This window comes from Haliaeetus albicilla, chromosome 14, assembly GCF_947461875.1.
Source record: "Haliaeetus albicilla chromosome 14, bHalAlb1.1, whole genome shotgun sequence".
NCBI lineage: Eukaryota > Metazoa > Chordata > Aves > Accipitriformes > Accipitridae > Haliaeetus > Haliaeetus albicilla.
In genome coordinates this window covers 33,903,833-33,921,923 of record NC_091496.1, presented here as the reverse complement: position 1 = coordinate 33,921,923, position 18,091 = coordinate 33,903,833, and the positions used below count along the sequence as shown (strand labels likewise).

General features: G+C 37.3%; 1 protein-coding gene across 1 annotated transcript in view; it reads right to left on the bottom strand.

Annotated features, from left to right (window-relative positions):
- The window catches only part of ARID2 (AT-rich interaction domain 2), a 107,102-nt gene that overhangs the window by 20,703 nt on the left and 68,308 nt on the right, over positions 1-18,091 (bottom strand). Inside the window, exons 7-15 of the mRNA XM_069802234.1 lie at positions 11,353-11,419; positions 11,018-11,268; positions 10,312-10,408; positions 10,022-10,231; positions 9,451-9,618; positions 8,111-8,186; positions 5,334-5,468; positions 4,672-4,871; positions 1,438-4,298 (exon numbers count right to left, since the gene is read on the bottom strand). Coding sequence (XP_069658335.1) covers positions 1,438-4,298; positions 4,672-4,871; positions 5,334-5,468; positions 8,111-8,186; positions 9,451-9,618; positions 10,022-10,231; positions 10,312-10,408; positions 11,018-11,268; positions 11,353-11,419 — 4,065 coding nt within the window. The remainder of the gene's footprint in view (positions 1-1,437; positions 4,299-4,671; positions 4,872-5,333; positions 5,469-8,110; positions 8,187-9,450; positions 9,619-10,021; positions 10,232-10,311; positions 10,409-11,017; positions 11,269-11,352; positions 11,420-18,091) is intronic.

The window sequence follows — 18,091 nt, the reverse complement described above, 5'->3', positions numbered from 1 at the left end:
TAAAGACACTCACTGTAAAAACCAAGGCATAGCTAATATATCCACACTACAGAAAATCTAGTGCATTGTCCCTACACTGCCAACAGACACTTTCATTTTGGTCAAATCATTTCTAGTAAGAACAAAGATAAATAACGTTATCAGAAAAATACAGATCTCTCTCTGATAAAACCAAGTGAAAATTTATGAGTGAGTTCAAAGACATTTTAAGAACATAACTCTGTGCAGTGTGGCAGTTAAAAGAAAAAAGTAAAGACAGAAAAAAGAAAGAAAACTGGTTAAGTGTTAGTCCTGATTTCTGACAACTAGATGAAGGAAAGACAGAAGAGCTTTCAATAGAAACCTAACTTGACACAGAAAAAGAAGTAGCACTAGCCACCACTTGTCAAAATTTGAGTCCTAGCTCTATTTAAGTATGTAGGGTCTATACCTGCTACCTCATCAAAAACAAACAAACAAAACCCCAATGAACCAAACAAAAAAGGAAGATAAGAAATAGAAGACCTTGAGGTCAAAATGCACTAATGTACAACTCAAGACTTCATTTCTTCCCTCTAGTCTGTCAGAACTCTTGATTGCCAGACCTGCTATTCTACTCTTTTTGCTTCTATTCAGGTTAGGAACAATTTTGGAGAGGGATTTTCTGTCCATGTACAAAACTAAAATAAATTCTAGAGACTGTAATAATCTCAAACATGATTATTTGTACTTATTAATACTCATACAAATGATGGCCATACCTCATTTCTAGTAAAGTGTTAGGGAGTAACCACTTTCAAATGGTTAAAAAAAAGTTGATCGGGGTGGGGGAAGCCCTCTCCAAAGTTTGTCAGACAGAAAAAGAAAAAAACAAACAATGCTTATTTTATCGATAAAACAAACATAACAAATATTTTGTAATAAACAAACAAATATTTGAACAAATTTACAAAACAATACTTTCTCCTGACTGTAGTGAACCCCTGAAGGAAGCCTTTGAAGACCACTTTTAAATGCAAGAACTCCAACTCATTTCAGCAAGCCAGATGCAGCTGCGGTGATTAACTTGCAAAAAAACCATATTCACCCCTCCATACGCAATAATGACCAATAATAAAATGCAGAACAATACTGACACTTTTACAAGACCATACAACAAATCGTTGTTGTTTTCAGAACAGTTAATCCTTTAAGGAAGAAATCAGTGAGCAGAAGTTCTTTCCTTACTGTGTTATTATCAATCTACAAACTATTTTAAATTCCACTATTGTCACCGACATTGAAGAAGTATGCAGACTATTAGAACTTTAGTCCATGAAAGAACAGAAAGCACCATTTTCTGAATATTTTAATACTATGCAAGAGATATCGACTGAGTTCACATTTTCACCCGTGTTATTTCACAGTATTGGTCAGAATCACAGTTAGAATAAAAATAAAAAGAACACTGCAACATACCTGTGTGACCATGCTTTGTATATACGTGGTTGGATGCTGCTGCTTTTGTTGAACAGCACTTTCTATTGCTACTTTCGCTACAGTGCTTGGATCCGCTCCAGCTGGCACAGCAACCATAGTTGCACTGCAACCAGCATTGTTGGGGTCACTGATTGTAACAATTCTAACTCCTACTTTATTTGGAATTCCTGGAACAGTTTCCCTGTCATTATCCTCTGCTGGCCTCTTTACAGTTTTGCATTCTGCTGTGCCATTAGTAGACCGAACTTCGGATGACAGGGTAGACTGGGACACTCTAGGTCCTGAGTGTGGAACTGCTATGATTTGATGCCCCTGTATAACAGAGGCTGTAGATTGTGGTGAGACAACTACACTTGGGCGTTGCTGAGGCACATCTGAATTCAAACTTGAAGCTAGAGGTCCATTAGGTAAATCAGTGTTGGTACCACTAAGTTGCTGGGTTAACAGTTTTGCAGCCTCCTGTGTACCGCTTACAACAGGTGAACTACTCAAAGTTAATACAGGCCCATTAGAAATTCTTTCCCCTTGATCACCTTTGGCAGTATCTTGCTGCGTGGCATCCAAATTCCCTTGTTGTTCCACTGAAGATATCTCACCATTTCCTACATGATTGGAAGTTTTGTGATTTGGAATGTTTTTGCTCAAATGAGAACCATCTGCTTTATCAAAATCACAGATTCCATTAACTAGGGGCTTCTTCAAATCACTTTTAATTTCCTGTGTGTCCATTTGTTCAAAGTTCTGCTTTCCAGGAGCTCCATTCTCACCCATTTCTAATGATGGCCCATTACTGACTTGTGAGCACTGATTGGCCTCATTCTGAGTTTTCCCTGAGTTAGAAGGAGGTAGACTGGAGTCACTATACTTTCTCCCATTTAAAAGACTTCCCACCTGCATTTCATTTTCTTTTGCATCCCCATTGCTGGTGTTTGCAGCTCCTCTTCGGCAGGAAGGATTCTCCATAACTTCAATTTTACGTTCATGAATGTGTAAACCTGTTGCTTCCTTTGCTTCTTCCTCCTTTTGGCAAATTATTTTATCACCTTTGAATGGGGGAGCAGCAGTACATGGTGATTGTCCAGCTGAAGGTGCTTGAGTAGCTGGAAGTGTTTGCACCTGTAGCCCAACTCCTGTCTGTGCTCCACTTACTGCAATTCCTGCTGGAGCAATGATTTGAGTTGCATTTCCCTGACTCACAGTTGCAGTAGCAAAACTCGTATTTGGCACAACTGTTATCGTAACCTGGTTGCCAGTAGTCCCTTGGAAAATAGTTGCTGGGCTGTTTGAGATCAACTGGCCTGGCAATATCTGTAAATTAGAAATGGGTACTGTTTGTACTGCCCCTTGGGGCTGGATTGCACTCGGGACCAGCTGAACATTTTGTTGTCCAACTAGCAGCTGCTGAGCTGGAGACTGTCCTTGAACTCCAAAACCTGGTGCCTGGTTATTGGCCATCTGATAAACCACCTGAGGGCTAGGAGCTCTTGCATTGTTAGGTGGAGGAATCTGTGGAGCTGGGAGTATAAGCTTCCCCCCTGGAGTTGAGGGGCCTCTTTTTGGAAGAAGCAGTTGTTTTATCAGACTAGACTCACCAGAGTTAGGCTGGCCAACTCCTGTATTAGCTTGTTGTGACTGAACTTGCATTTGTATCGGTTGTTGTACCTGTACCTGCTGCTGCGATGATGCTGGTGAATGTTGCTGCTGCTGCTGCCTCTTTACAGAAAGCATCTGGCTGACAGTAGGAGGGGGTCCTTGTGACTGAGGAGTGGTAGATGAAGATGACATAACTGTAGGGACTTGATTGTTTGTAACCGGACCTGGGGATGGTGAAGAAGATGGAGTAATGCTTGGCTGTCCAGTCAACTGGACAGTTTGACCAGTGGGAATAGAAGCTGGATTAGCAAGCACTATCTGATGAATGGCTGGTGCGTACGTTTGACCTTGCTGAGCTGGCTGGCTTACAATCACTACACTTTGCTGGGATGGCGGTGGAGGCTGCTGCTGTGGCTGCATCGGCTGCTGTACCACGGCAGGTGGAACCTGCTGAGATGGCAGAGGCTTTGGTGCAATATTCTGAAACCCTACCCTAGATGTCGGTGGGTTTTGGACACCTGCAATTGTAACCACCTGCCCAGCTGCTACTTGGAAATTCTGAACTGTGGTGGCAGAAACAATGTTAGATGCAGAGGTTGTGACATACTGCTGTGGTGCTATGATGACTGTATCTTGTTGCTGGTTACCAGCAGAGGACTGCTGAGATGATGTCTGCCCAGGTTGTGATGATGTGTTGATTAGCTGTTGACCCTGTGAAACTGCTGAACTGCATGCTGGTATGTTTTGTACTCTGCCAAATATATGACCCTGAGGTACAGCTTGCTGAATTACCGTAACAGGAGTGCCTGAAGGTATCTGTCCTGGTACCACTGCATGCAGTGGAGACTGTTGTTGAATTACAGGTTGGTGGTGAAGCAACGTCTGCGAACTAACAACGGTAACAGACGGCTGTTGTCCTGTAGTGCTGTGATTTTGATTAGAAGCTTGTGGTGCTCCTCCTACAGCAATAGTAACAGGAACTGCAGACTGGGGAACAGAGCTCTGTATTACTGTGGCCTTCACTACTTCACAGGATATTGGACCTTTATTCTGTATAACAGTCACTGGAGCATTTTGTTGCTGCTGTGTATGAATAGAAGGATTTTGTGGAATTCTAGAAACAGTCTGTGCCACAGTATGAACACCTTGAATTGGAAAAGACATCTGTGTTGCTGTCAAAGTTGAAGACTGGTTAATAGGCGTCCTCTGATAGTGATTTCCTACGCTTGGTAGCCCATGTGGGATTCCTGTTGAAATAAACGCAGTAAAAGTTTGGAAGCAAAAATGATTTCAAAACACATTAACTTAACAAGTTTTTAAAAATCCAAGGCTTGAATTTGTAATTCTATATGAAGCAGTTTCTCTTCTCAGCTATGCTGCATCTGAATTAATGATGCAGCAACAATGGCTTGTCTGCTGACTGGCAAGTTTATGGGTTACACATCAAATACTAGAATGGCATGCAAGTACATACTGCAATACTATTCCTAACATTATTGAAAAAAATCAATCAAAACATGTGGCCCTGACTTCCAACACTTTCAAACTATTTTCAGAAACTTTTGTCTCTGTCATTTCAGAATCAATGCAAAATACTTGATATTTAATTAATTTAAAAACCTGCTGGCGAAGGAGACGAAGACACATCAGGAATTGAATCAACCCGGACAACTGGGGTAGACGAAGTTGGTTGCTGCTGATAGTACATCTGAATGGGAAGTGGTATAGCTCTCCTTTTTACTCCTACCACATGTATATGTGCTTGACCATTGTTACTTGGATCTTCTACTCTCTTCACTGTATGATTTGGAAAGACAGTTCTGCCAAACACAACGTAAATTTATGTTAATGAACACAATAACTCAACCCTCTTACAATGTTTTTAACTAACTGCTCTTGTGTGCAGAGTAACTGCACTAATGCCTGCATCTTTGCAATACAGCAGGATTCTCCAATAGCATCTGAGTATTCATCATTGAGGACTAGCAGGTCCACCAAATGGCTGGCCAAGATCTCCTACAAGCTAAGTGAAAACTACAATACCTCCAAAAACTACTTTGGAAAGAATAAAAAGGACCATAAGCAGAGAAGGAACCCTATCAATGATCCTGAAATAGAATAAAATAAAATTAAACAAACTCTAAACATTTGTTTCAATTAAAATTTGCAAACTGGACGTCTTTCAAACTTAACTTGGTAAATCTTTCTCAAAGAAGTCTAAAGCTACAGGTTAGTACTGAGCACATACAATTGCTTTGTTGTTGCATGAATTTTTGTCTTACCGCAGACATTTATAAAATCCAGTTGATGTTAGGATTCCACCTCGAGCTAATTTACTACAGGTAGAGAGGTATTCCGAGTACATTTCTGCTCGAGAGACTGAGCAATCAAGATTCACCTCAAAATGGGCATTCAACCTGAGGATGAAAAAATACACTATGAAGCAAAATATAGAGAGAGTACTTTTAAAAGGGTTGTTAAAACACTTCTGTCTGTAACACAGAGACTTCTGAGACCTGATAACAACATGGAAAATAGCATTTTAGTATATTGTCTTGTCAAATGTCTGTTCCATACTTTGTCCTTCTCACTGCTTATGATTCAACACACAGGACCCCTAACATACGCCGTCAATTTTTAGCCCACATCTTATTTACATACGTAATATGCAAAATAGTCTCTATGTATGCCTTTTTTATTGTATATTCAGAAACAAAACCAAAAAAGAATGCATTGTTTGGTGACACCTCCTCCCCACAGCTCTATTCTTATTTCTTAATGATTCTGCTTTAGCAAAAGACGGACTGAATGCTAGCTAATTCTTCATCAGAAATTTCTATCAGAAGTCAACATTTGTATCAAAACCAAGATTTTGTTAACTGATCTGCTAATGCAGTCTTACTTTAAAATACCAGTAAAACCAGAGACAGAGTAACAATCTCAACACTCATTCTTATAGAGGTGGGAAGGCAGGAGAGAGGGGACTGGGATTCTAAGAGAGCACGTGCGCGTGCACACACACTCTCTCATTCCTGGAGTCCCACATTACATAGACATCAATAAAATCCTGGAACAACCTGTTCTGCCTAACATTCAATTTCCAGAGAAAGAAAGTATTTGTATCTGCTACAGACTCTCCGCAAGCACACAGACCATCCAACCCCAACCAGGAAGCTGTGAGAGAAGGAAGCATTTTCTATCAGTTTGATTTTATTTCTTCCGGATCCATTATTCCAACCCACAGACATGGGAACGGTTCATCCCCAGCAGCAAACGGAGATAAGTAACAACTCTCACGTAATGTACAAATACCAGTACCAGAATATAGGCTCAGACAGAATAAAAATATTTTTAAATTGTCAACGTTTACTATATGGTGCTAACACTCTGGAAAACTACACTGCATTCTCCTTTGCAGAGTCCTACACGTTCAATATAACTAAATGCTTCAAAAGAGAAAAAGCAAATGATTGCATTCTTCAAATTGTGTTCTCTCATAACCAGTAAAGAGCAAGTATAATGCCATTTCTCCTGCAGTTGAGTTACAATTTCATTATTACAAAAATTGAGATCACACTGTGTAACAGAAAGTCTAGGTATTAATTAAATTTGGCATATCAGACAAATGACTATCCAGTTGGGTATGTCATATTAGGCTGACACACTATCACTTGTACCAGCAAACTGAAGATACTCCAGACTTATAATGGTGAAATGGGATCTGTGATTAGCACTTTACTGTCACATGCACTTACCTTACAAGGACTCCTACTCAGGCTAACCTGGCTAATAATCTATTCATGGTATTACACAGTTGCAGCATGATACCTACTCATACTTATTTTAGCAGTTGAAACGTCTATTTTATATTTTATACAGAGTGCAAAATTCACCTTGCCTACAACTTTACTACTGAAAGCTAGATGTCTAGTGCTCTCTATAATCAATAGAGAGAAGGTGGCACCAGAAGGTAATTTGTAATCTCATCAGAAACTAGGCAGGTGAAGGCAATTTATTTTACTATTTGGGGTATCTCCCACTGCATTAATTAAAAAGGCAGCCTAGAAAACTAGTTTTGGGACCAACTTGCAGATCACTAAATTGAGCTGTGGCGAGTCCAGCTCCAGGTATCCCTGTTAAAATGCCTAAATGTGAAATTTCTCAGTCTTTCAGCAGCGCACAGTAATAATACTTTGCAGTGTGCAAACAGAAGCATGGGAACAATGTCAGTTGACCAACAAGAATCTACATTTCCCCCATACAATCACAGCTTTGCTGCAAGCATAAGTAAAACTAAATTATGACCTAAAGCACTAAGCTTTGACAACTTCTACCCACTTTATCTTGAAAGCCCTTGTCTGATCAGGAAGACAACAGATGAACATGCAAGTTGTGAAGCAGCAGAGCTGGAAGGGTCCACCACGAACTGATTCATACAAACATTTAGAATGTGAGTAGATGTACATAAGTCAAATAGTTCAGAAAGATCACCCTCAGTCCACTTGAGAACCACAGGTAGAATAGTTTTTTCTCTAAATATCTGACAACAACAATATTAGTTGAAAGCAGGAGAATCTGGATGGAAAAGGCTTTGATCTTCCTTAACTTGCTCGAGCTTCACAATGATCACACGAGAGTTTTGCAGGGCCTAGTTTCCTAATCTGATAATTACTTTTATATTGGTACAGTAATATAGCAACACATTACCAGATGAAAACACTCATGAAACAGATAATGCTGCTTGACAATTTAAGAAATAATTTGATTTTTAACTCTGATCTTGATTTTATAATTTAAATAGAATAGAATAGAATTTAACTATTCGAAAAGAGAAAACAACTAATTTCAAGTATCAATTGTTGACGATGAATATTCTGGTTGAGTTTTTTCTTTCATACTTCTTCAAAGCAATGACAGAATGGTTTTGGTTTATACTTTTCAGAAAAATGAGTCTAACAGCAAGTAGAAGCAAGCTAGAAAATTCTGTGACACATGAATACAGGCATTTTTCTTTGTTTTTCTTCTTCATTAAAGTATTTGAATACAACTATACACTTACCACTGACATGCAAATTTCTCGCTGTCTATTTCTACTATTCCTGGTGGTGGAGCAACATGTGGTGCTGTCCTAGAGGCTATGGAGAGTGAGAGAAAGAAAAAAACAATTTGCTGAAACTATTTTTGTTCTCCTGAATGAAGCACTTCATGACTTTCAGCAGTACAGTCTCTCCTGTGTTTGTAAGCAAGGATGTATCCAGCTAAGGCAAGTCACAAAGGTGCACTAAGCAGACTACAGATTTCCACCACAATTTACCAAAGTGAAGCAGGACATGCTAAAGCCAGAGCCACCACTAAAGTGCAATCACAACATAAGCACTTAGTGAACAACAGCTTCCAGATTAACAATCATGATCCATGATCTCAGTACTTTAGAGTACTGAGCTTCATTTAAGAGTGGCACAGTACTCCACCAGAACAGGCACAAATACACAGCAATTATTTTTCCAATTCTTAAGCTGAAGCAAATATAAAGAATTTCGTTGCAATGTCACATTGGTTCCTTCTATTCACTCTTGTTCATCCCCTTAGTCGCATTCTTTTCCAGTCACTTTCACTGTGGTATCTGCACCCGTTCCAGAAACAGTACACTTAGCCATGCAAGCCAGTGTCTGTCGTAATGGTTCTTTCTCCATTTTTTCCCCGCACAAACAGCTATGTTCCATCTTGTGTGCCCGTGTGGTGTACTGCTATGTGCTTTTATTAGTAAGGACAGAATGAAGTACATGCTATTCCCCCTGACCAATAATAAGTAGCTGTGCCATCAATTTCCAAAGTGCCAGTATTTAATCCCAAAATAAAACTGAAAAAATTAATAATAATTAAAATTTAGTTTACAATTAAGAAAACACTTTCCAAGCTTTAAACAATAGTTAAAATCTGGTTCACATCATAATAAGCTGTTTAGCAGCTTCAATAGAGGCATGATTCTGTGTGTCTATCATCTCTGCAATTCTATCAAATACTATATGTTACTGCCCAATAATATTCTGTGTAAAACACAATATAAAATGGACCTCTAATTCTCTGCAAATTGTGGGAACAATCTAGAATGGATACTTTTTCTTTCCACTGAACAAGTTAAAATAAGGAGTGTACATAACGCTCAGTAAATTTTTGGATTAGCAACTGAAAAATATTCTTTTAAAGCTTGTTTCACAACAGTTTTGTCTAACAACTTTTTATTTGCTTTGTGAACAAGTGTCTGAAAAAGATACCATATGTTATGCATAATGCTATACTTATTTATGTAAATTAATCAGAAACCTACAGAAGACAAAAATCACACATGCCATATAGGAAATTTTGTAGAAGAGTATGTTCTCTTGCAGTGATACGAACCTGGGACACCTGTTGCATGGGCCTGTGAAGAACCGTGATCCATTACTTGTGGTCTGACATCAGGTACTCCTTGCTGGCTAATGCACTGATGTTCAATGAGTTTTACAGCAGTAAGTGCATCAGGTCCAAACATCTGGATGTCCATAGAAACCAGACATACTAATGTATCTAAAGTATTGAATGTAAAACCAACAACGACATTAGGACAAGACAAATGAACGCTGCTGGGACATATTGATTTGCTTTAAAAATGCCACGTGTTGAAACAAAACAAACCTCTGCATGCTTCTGCAGAATTTTTTTATTCCCTCCCCGCCACTTCATGGCATTTAGAAAAAAAAAAACAAACAAGAAAAAACCCAAACACTTCAGAAGGTTTAGCTTCCCGAGTTATTAGCATCATCAATTTCTTGAGGACATAAAGAATATATTTTAGTAAAAACTTCCTATTCTAATATCCATCCCTAAGCTGCATACACACACAAGGAAGCCATCTTTTTAACCACTGAACATGATATATTCTTAAGTCTTTTTTCCTACATAAAAGTAACAGATTTTGCTTCTCCCTTACCTATGCTCTTCTCTACTTTAGCAATCTTTGAGCAAGCCACTTCTCCCATTTCTGTGAGCATGTATAGCACCTCAAGTGCTGAGATTACAAGCAGCACATCTGGTAGTGTGAGATGACATATGATCTCTTTATAGGATTCTTGATCCACATATTCACAAATTAAAACACCATTATCCTCAGCCTTACAGAGATTTGCCAAGATTTCCATGCCTGAAGAACAAATACAAAATAGTTTTAAACAGCAATAATTACAATTCTAATACAACAACAAGAATAGCTAGAGATCTTACCTCTCATTTTTAAAAATCTATCCCTTGACATGAGGCATTTTGTAACAGTGTGAAACATTAGATGAGTAGTTTTGAAATCAACAGGATCCAAAAGAAGCTGATGAGAAAGAAAAAAACCCATATGACTAACACTATCCATATAGTGCTAATGGCTCAAATCCTTAAAATCGCATATTAAAATATAAGATTTAAAAGTGTTTAAATGCAGCACATATAAATGACATTTGTGTTCAGAAAACCAGAACCCTGTGAGCTTTCTACTGTAGCCCCTTTTATTTTGAGCCCCTTCCTCCCTTTCTGCTCTGAAGTAGCAGTCTAATTTACACTAATACCACCCCCTTTCTCAAATGTACTATTTTGACATTATGACTAAAGTGAAGAAGCTAGCGTACGGTCTGCAGAATTTTCCTAAATACCTTTCTTCTCACTGAGAAACTAAACTGAAAATTCTGCACTACGAATATCTTGTATCTCCCTATACAATCAGTCTTCTTCATGTGATTCTATGTTAGCAAACTGACACGTACAGTCTGTATTTTTGTTTTGGCTCTGAATACTTGTTTTCAAATTGCTATTTACAAATTCAGAGAATAATTTATTTCCTGCTTCATCCAATGATCAAGGAAAAAAGTAATTCATTTAATTAACACTAAAGTAATGCTTTTATCAAATTATATTTTAATTGTTCTGTTTTGAAGCACATTACCTCTGCTGCAATATTTCCCAGCGTGTCAAGCCCCAACTGCCGTAGAGAAATAAAGTGACTATGAGCAGACAGTAGCAGGAACCGAAGACAAGTACGATTAGCTGCCAAAAGTTTAACGTTTCCCTCTTCAAAAGAAAGATTACGTAAAATCACTGCGATCTGAAGTACCCGCTGCCCTTCAATATCATTAATGCCCAATTTGCGAGGTGGATGAAATAAGGATTCCCAGATCCATTCTTCTGATGGAATATCTACAAAGTAAACAAATAAATTTTAGTCCTTCCTTTGCTATATTTACCAACATATATGTATTAAGATTAGTCACGAAGTCTCACCTTGAGATTTGCTTCTGTCAGAAATTAGATCACGAACTTCAATATCTTCAACAATATCCTTCCAAAACTGAAGAAAGAATTAAAACTAGACTTAATTTCTATGGGGATTATATTTACTTAAATATTTTTTATTTCCATTACATTAAAATATTGAAAAATATTAAAATAATTGTTCTTTTAAAATTTCCTAGTACCTTGATTCATCTAATAGTAACCACATTTGTCACTCATGGGACGATATGCAAGATGCTCAGTACTTTACATTACGACAACTCTTCCCTTCAAGCACTAGAAGTACACATTCATGATCAGCCAACACTACCACAGAAGTACTCTGCTGAAGCATATACTGAAATTATATGGACAGTTTTCCATGAACAATTAGAAATACAGCAATTATAAGTGGAAAAAAAAGTACAGTTCATCCTCCTTCACCTTCTACAAATAGTGAACTCCTAAAGCAGAATATGTTGACTCCCCTCAGTTTCAGTAGATCTTAGACTCTGCTATTAGTGCAACAGTCAGATTTCTACCTGGAAAGACTTTTTAAAGCTTCTGCTATGTTTTCCACATCATCATAAAACAATTAAAAGAGAGAAGCAACAACCACCACCACTGAAAACCTTTATAAATATAAGCAAAACAGAATGCTTCAGCAGACTGGAATTCAAATTACTTTGCAAATACATGGCCTGATCTGTAAATGGTTGTTATGTTGCTAGTCCTGTTGAAATTCAAGAATTAATCAAGGGATTAAAGTTTGCAAGCTAATAAAAATACACATTGTGATGTATATTCATTTAAAAATATAATGATATATACATTCTAATGTGTGTATTATAACAAAAAACAAACATTCCTTTGACTAATAAAAATTTACACATTCCTTTGACTCACTAATGAAGTACAGCTCCTCTTTTGGCTATGATCACAGAATAAAACCACAAATAAATCTGGATAAAAAGGGAAGGATGGGAAGTACAACCAGCTGAACAGCAGGAGAAATTTGGCTATGCAAATGTAATTACTAAATTACAGCATTCATACCAAGCCTGACACTACTATTTTCTTGAAAAATACAATACTACAGATTTTCTAAATTGGAAAGAAAAGAATTTTATTCTCCACTGCAATGCTGCTAAATGACATCCAAGTGCTGTTTAGTAAAGAGGATTACTTGCACAGAAAGGATTATTACCTCATTTTAGCAAAGACAAGAACAGCCAGATAAAAGTCCAACATCTTACTGTTTGTGACAAACAGATTTTTCTAATTAATAGTGAGACTATCATCAACAGCCACAGAAGACAAGGTATGCAGGTGAAATTTGCAGAAAGTACTTCATTTTGAGCCACCTTTACTTTTAGAGAAAGAGACTGTTTAAGGAAGAGGCTTCAGTCATTATTTTAAAAAGCACACAGAAATATATTGTCTGGAAATATACCAGCCAGTACACACTTTCCTTTAGGACGTTTACTTTTGGAAAAGCAATGAACACAGTAAGCCTTCACATTTCACTGCTACTTAGAAGAAAAACCTCAGAAACTTTTTAAAGATTAGTTGTTTAATCAGTTAAGGATTTTAAAAAAGTGAATGTTGAACAGAGATACTTAAAGTCTTAAACTTCAACCTGAATCTCTTTGGAAGAGGCTGGACTCAATCACAATACAATGTTAAAACTGCTGTCACATGTTAAAACAGCATCATCACATTTTGCTAGCTGAACTTCCAATAATCCACTTTTCACCGCTTAATACTTAAGTCTATAGTCCAAAATGAAACATTTTAAAACCTCTGGCAATATAAAGTCATAAAGGAGCAAATTTTTCTGTCTGGAAGGCAAATCATCCTGGATGGATTCTCAAAGGGATGGAAAATTAGGATTTAAGTTTTTTTCAGATTAAGACACTACAGACACTGCTAAGGATAAAGCCTCCAAGTGCTATGGATAAAGATGAAGACAGGAATACATTGTTGGAAAACTGTACATGTCACCTAAAACTCACAGAATAAACAGATCCACGCTAGTTGCTTGAACAACTGAGAAAGTCTCCCCTTCCTAAAGAAGCAGTCTGTCAAACAGTGCTAGTTGTCGAGTCAGGCGAGATTATCTTTTTCAGAGAAGAACAGAACATGGCTCCTGTTTGTTAGTTAAAACGAGAGATACACCACGGCACCAAATAAAGTTGAGTTACACATAACTGTCATTCTTCAAATTGTTTCATTATACAGTCATGCTGTGAGCGTAAGATGCTAACCACTTCAACTAGAGAATTTTTGCCTCAGGATTACCTAGAACATATGCACAAGGCCTGTTACCTACATGAAGCACACCAGAATAATGTGTGTCCCCCACAGCCTCAGTTCCTCTGAGTCCTAGAGATCTGGAAAGGCTCTTAAAGTTCTAAGGAAGAGAATCTGCAGGATAGGACATGAATATGCAGACAATACAACTTCAAAAAGAACAATTTAAAAAAATAAGTATTTTTTCTCTCTTGAGTGTTTACTTCTACATACAGAAGCCGCGTGGGTGATAATGCTCACCAAGAACACTGCTTTACCTGCAGAAGTGTCCCAGAGTCTTTTGCTTGCTCAAAACTGTAGGTTTGCATTCCTAAAGCCAGCATGTGTCATGGGTGTTTAGCAACCATGAAATGCCTACTACAGTAGCAAACCAGGCTTCCTGTGAGCACTTCGCAGGTTTTAAAACTTCAAACATTCTGCAAAAGCTTCAGCGATATCACCAAGGAACTCCAAAATATTATCCAAAAGATAGTATCACCAAAAACCTCAGAAATATTATCTTACATTCTCCATTCAACAAGCCAGTAACCTGAACAGCTTATCAGTAAGTAACGTGTTCAGAAATCCAAGCAGCTAAGACACAAACTATTATATGTGGCATTTAATGTACCTGTTTTAGAGATAGGCTGCTAACTACAGATGGGTCAGGATTTCCCAGGACCTCAGCTGTTGACAAGCGTGTTGCAACAACGAATGTACAGATGGAAGCCTGATAATGCATGTATCACTATCCCGAGCTCCAAAACACCCGAAAGCTTTACCATAGATAGCCAAGGTGAGTTCCTAGCCAAGGAAAGAGGCATCTGTCTCTAATTATTTAGAAGGCAGGACAACTTTCCATTTGATGCCAACAAGCTATCTTCTAGCAGGCACCATTACATAGGAGAGTTGACTATCTCCCTCAGAAAAGTTGCTATTCTGTTCAGGGAATGACAAACAGCTTGAAGCAATACTCCCGTGCACTACATGTACAGTCATGTAAGGAATTTAAAAAGTGCAGTCAGCCTGGCCTATGACAATCACAAAGTCTCAATCAAATTATCAGGCATAAAATCAAGTTGTCCCAACATTTAAAAAAATGTGGGGTTTTTTGAGAGATGCTATGGCAAACAAATTTCAGCTGACCCCCATATAAATAATAATGCAGAGTCAATAGTGACTACAAACTCTGCATCTTTCATTCAGAGGACTTCAAGAAACCCAAAGCAGATCTCAGGACACTGAAGTCCTCTTCAGAAAGAAAGAAAGAAAAAGGGGGGGAAAAAAAAAAAAGAAAAAAAAAGTCCTTGATAAGACTTTCAGGAAGGTAAATTGTACTTTCCATTCTTTAACTGGAATTACAAAATCCCTTACAACTTAGTAGGGAAAAACCACCAATAAAAGAAGAATTGCACTTTGTTCTGAAAGTTATCCTCTGTGATTCTGGTGAAATACAGATGCTTTTATGTCTTAGACAAATCTTCACACTGGAATCATGTGTCCTGCCAGTATATGATCAAAAAAACCCACCTAGTTGTTCTTCCACAGCACTAGGATTACCTAAAATGATCTCCACCTTGTACTTCTGACTAAAGGCGTTCAGACTTCTTAAGTTCGGAATGAATCTGCAGCCTCTATTCCTTTTCTTTACAAGGGAAGAGTTGGTCTGAAGCACCTCCTTTTTTGCATTTAAGCAGACCGGTTTGATTGCTCTCAGCCCACTCAACATTTGTTTCCTGCCTAAGCAGGAAAGATCCCCGAAAAGGATGGGCGTGGGCAGAGAATGATGAGGTGGAAAATAGAATTAAATAACCTATATACAATGTTCGCAACCTATCTGTTACAAGACAACAAAGGGCAAAACATGACAAAATGTTTGTTTGCCCAAAGGAAAGGCAAAAGTGGAAAAAGATGAGTTAAGTCAAGCTTTCTGGGCATTCCTTTGAAAAATATACTTTTATCACAGAGGCAAGAAAAAAAATCAATTTAGCATCACAAGCAGTTTATTCCCTGCTTTAAACTATGAACAGCTGCAATCCGATACTACATATCAACAGAAATTAACAAAAAACAATGAAAAAGTGAAGCTCTTCATCAATAGTTATTCCTATATACATATTTTAGATCATGGTAACACACTGGTAATAGGAATATAAAGCTAAAACTTGGAAACAAACAAACAGTGTTTGACTACATGACATGCAGATGCTAAGAGATAATGGACAAAGGTAAAGAACTTTATTCACATGCACAATACGATTACTGTCAGTAGCCAAGTTCCTTTGGAAAAAGATGCACAAGATTGTACAGAATTCTCTGGAAATCGGATTAACCAAATTATTGGCCATAAAAACAATGGACATTTGAGTCCACAAATCATATAACGTAACAATGATTATGACTACTTATTGTCCAAGAAAAATATGACAGCAACTGGAGTCAAGTTAGCTTGACACATCACTGTGATAGACAAGAAAGGTGACGTTTGAAAAGTATTTCAAGCATGTAAATGCATAAGGATCTCTCTCTACACACTATCTGAGAAAAAGTCAAAAAATAAATGTACAGTAAAGAAAATTATTATTACTTATACAAAGAAAAAAAGAGTTGGGACACAAAATAAGAATTTCACACACAAAAAAGGAAACCAGAGCAATAAAGCGTTATGCAAAGCAATAAAGAAAGCACAAAAACTGCTTAAGCATGGATTTTGGAACTCTACAGCTAGAGGAGGCCTTAAGAAGTCCAAGAACATGAAATCCAAATGCTTAAATTGAAGTAAACAGAAATGAATGGTGCATGAAAAAATATAATGCAATCATTCATATACTGTATCAGATAGTGGGTAGCTGCTGGAGACAGGAGACAAATACCTGGAAAAACACTTAAATCTATCTGTTCATAAGCATGCTATATAAACAAGTCACTCTTGAAAGACAAAACTATACTCACAAGTGAACCTTGTTAACGTGAGGAAATTCAAAGCAAAATTAAACAGTTAAAAATGGGAAAGCTTCCAGAATAGATGAGAAAATATCTGAGCAGGATGTCATCAGAGCTTGGGGATGGGAATGACAAAACAAAACAAGAAGAGATATAAGATAACTGGCTAAATGCCAGTTGTTCCAGTCCTTAAGTAAGGACACGCAGCCGTTCCAACCAACTAGAGATTTAAGCTTATTGAGAGCACCAGGAAAAATCAAGAGGGGAGAAAGCAACAAATTAACATAGCTATAAGGGATAACAGCAGGTTCAACTAAAATGATATTCAAATTCTGACAATTAAGGGAACAGATTCACTGACAAGTAAATACATTTGATCCAGTTTAGAGGGAAGCACTGTAGAAAGTGAGAAAATACGCAGTGCTGCAGATTAAGATAATGGAAATTACAAATTCTCCAGTTTTTTATAATGCAGTAAGAATTGGGGGGAAGGGAAAAAATTTTTAAAAAGATAATTGATTCCGTCAGAGTTTAGTATCAAGAAAACGCATTGGTTTTCATCATCACCTTCAACTGGAACAGTAGTGATGCTGGAGGACACAACTAAACAGGCAAGCTCCTTTGCTTGTGAGTATGATGTTACCAAACTAGTAGACTGTTCCGAAAAAAATCACAATACTGCATACGTAAAGTAGAATGATTTTAAGTAAAAATTAGAGAACAGCAGAATATAAAATCAAAGTATTGGTGCTGAAACAATTGACAATTCTTTATGATAAACTAATACAGAACTCAAGAGCTGACTGAATATCAAACAACCAACAGTTACTGTGTACATATTTAAGGGTGGGAGAAATCCTAACAGTGATGCTGTACCACTCCTAGTGTGCAAACATATAGTAGAATGAAGAGAAAAATAATGAAGAAAAACAAATGGTCATTTTTCTTTACTGAAAAATAATTTTAAAATACTAATATTATTAAGAGACTAAAAATTAAATCAAGCTTATTTTAAGCAAACATTAAAAACTTCCACAAAACATTTTAGTATACATACATAATTCTAAAGTTACCCCCAATGTCTGTATAAAGACACTAAAATACAGAAACTAAACAGCTCTATAAAATGCAAAGTTCCAAGTTTATGTTCATATATTTCAAGAAGCAGAAAGAAGAGCTTGGAAAAAAGTTAATAAGAGTAGTTATATAGATGAAATGTCAAATATTCTGAACATATCTCATAGATCATTTATATTTGTTTCAGTGCATTTGAAAACCTATTTTCAGTAACAAAGACTAGCAGTTCAATTCTTTTTTTTTTTCATAAAACTGACATACCAACATTGAAACTGACATTCAGTTGCCAAGAATCCAAGTTTATCATTTCTCTATGAATACGGAATTTAACCCTAAAAATCATTTTCAGAACAGCTTCAAGATTTCTAGTATTTCTCCCTCCCCCCCCAACCCCAAAACTCCAACTACAGTCCAAGGGTAACAGTGCAAAATCCAC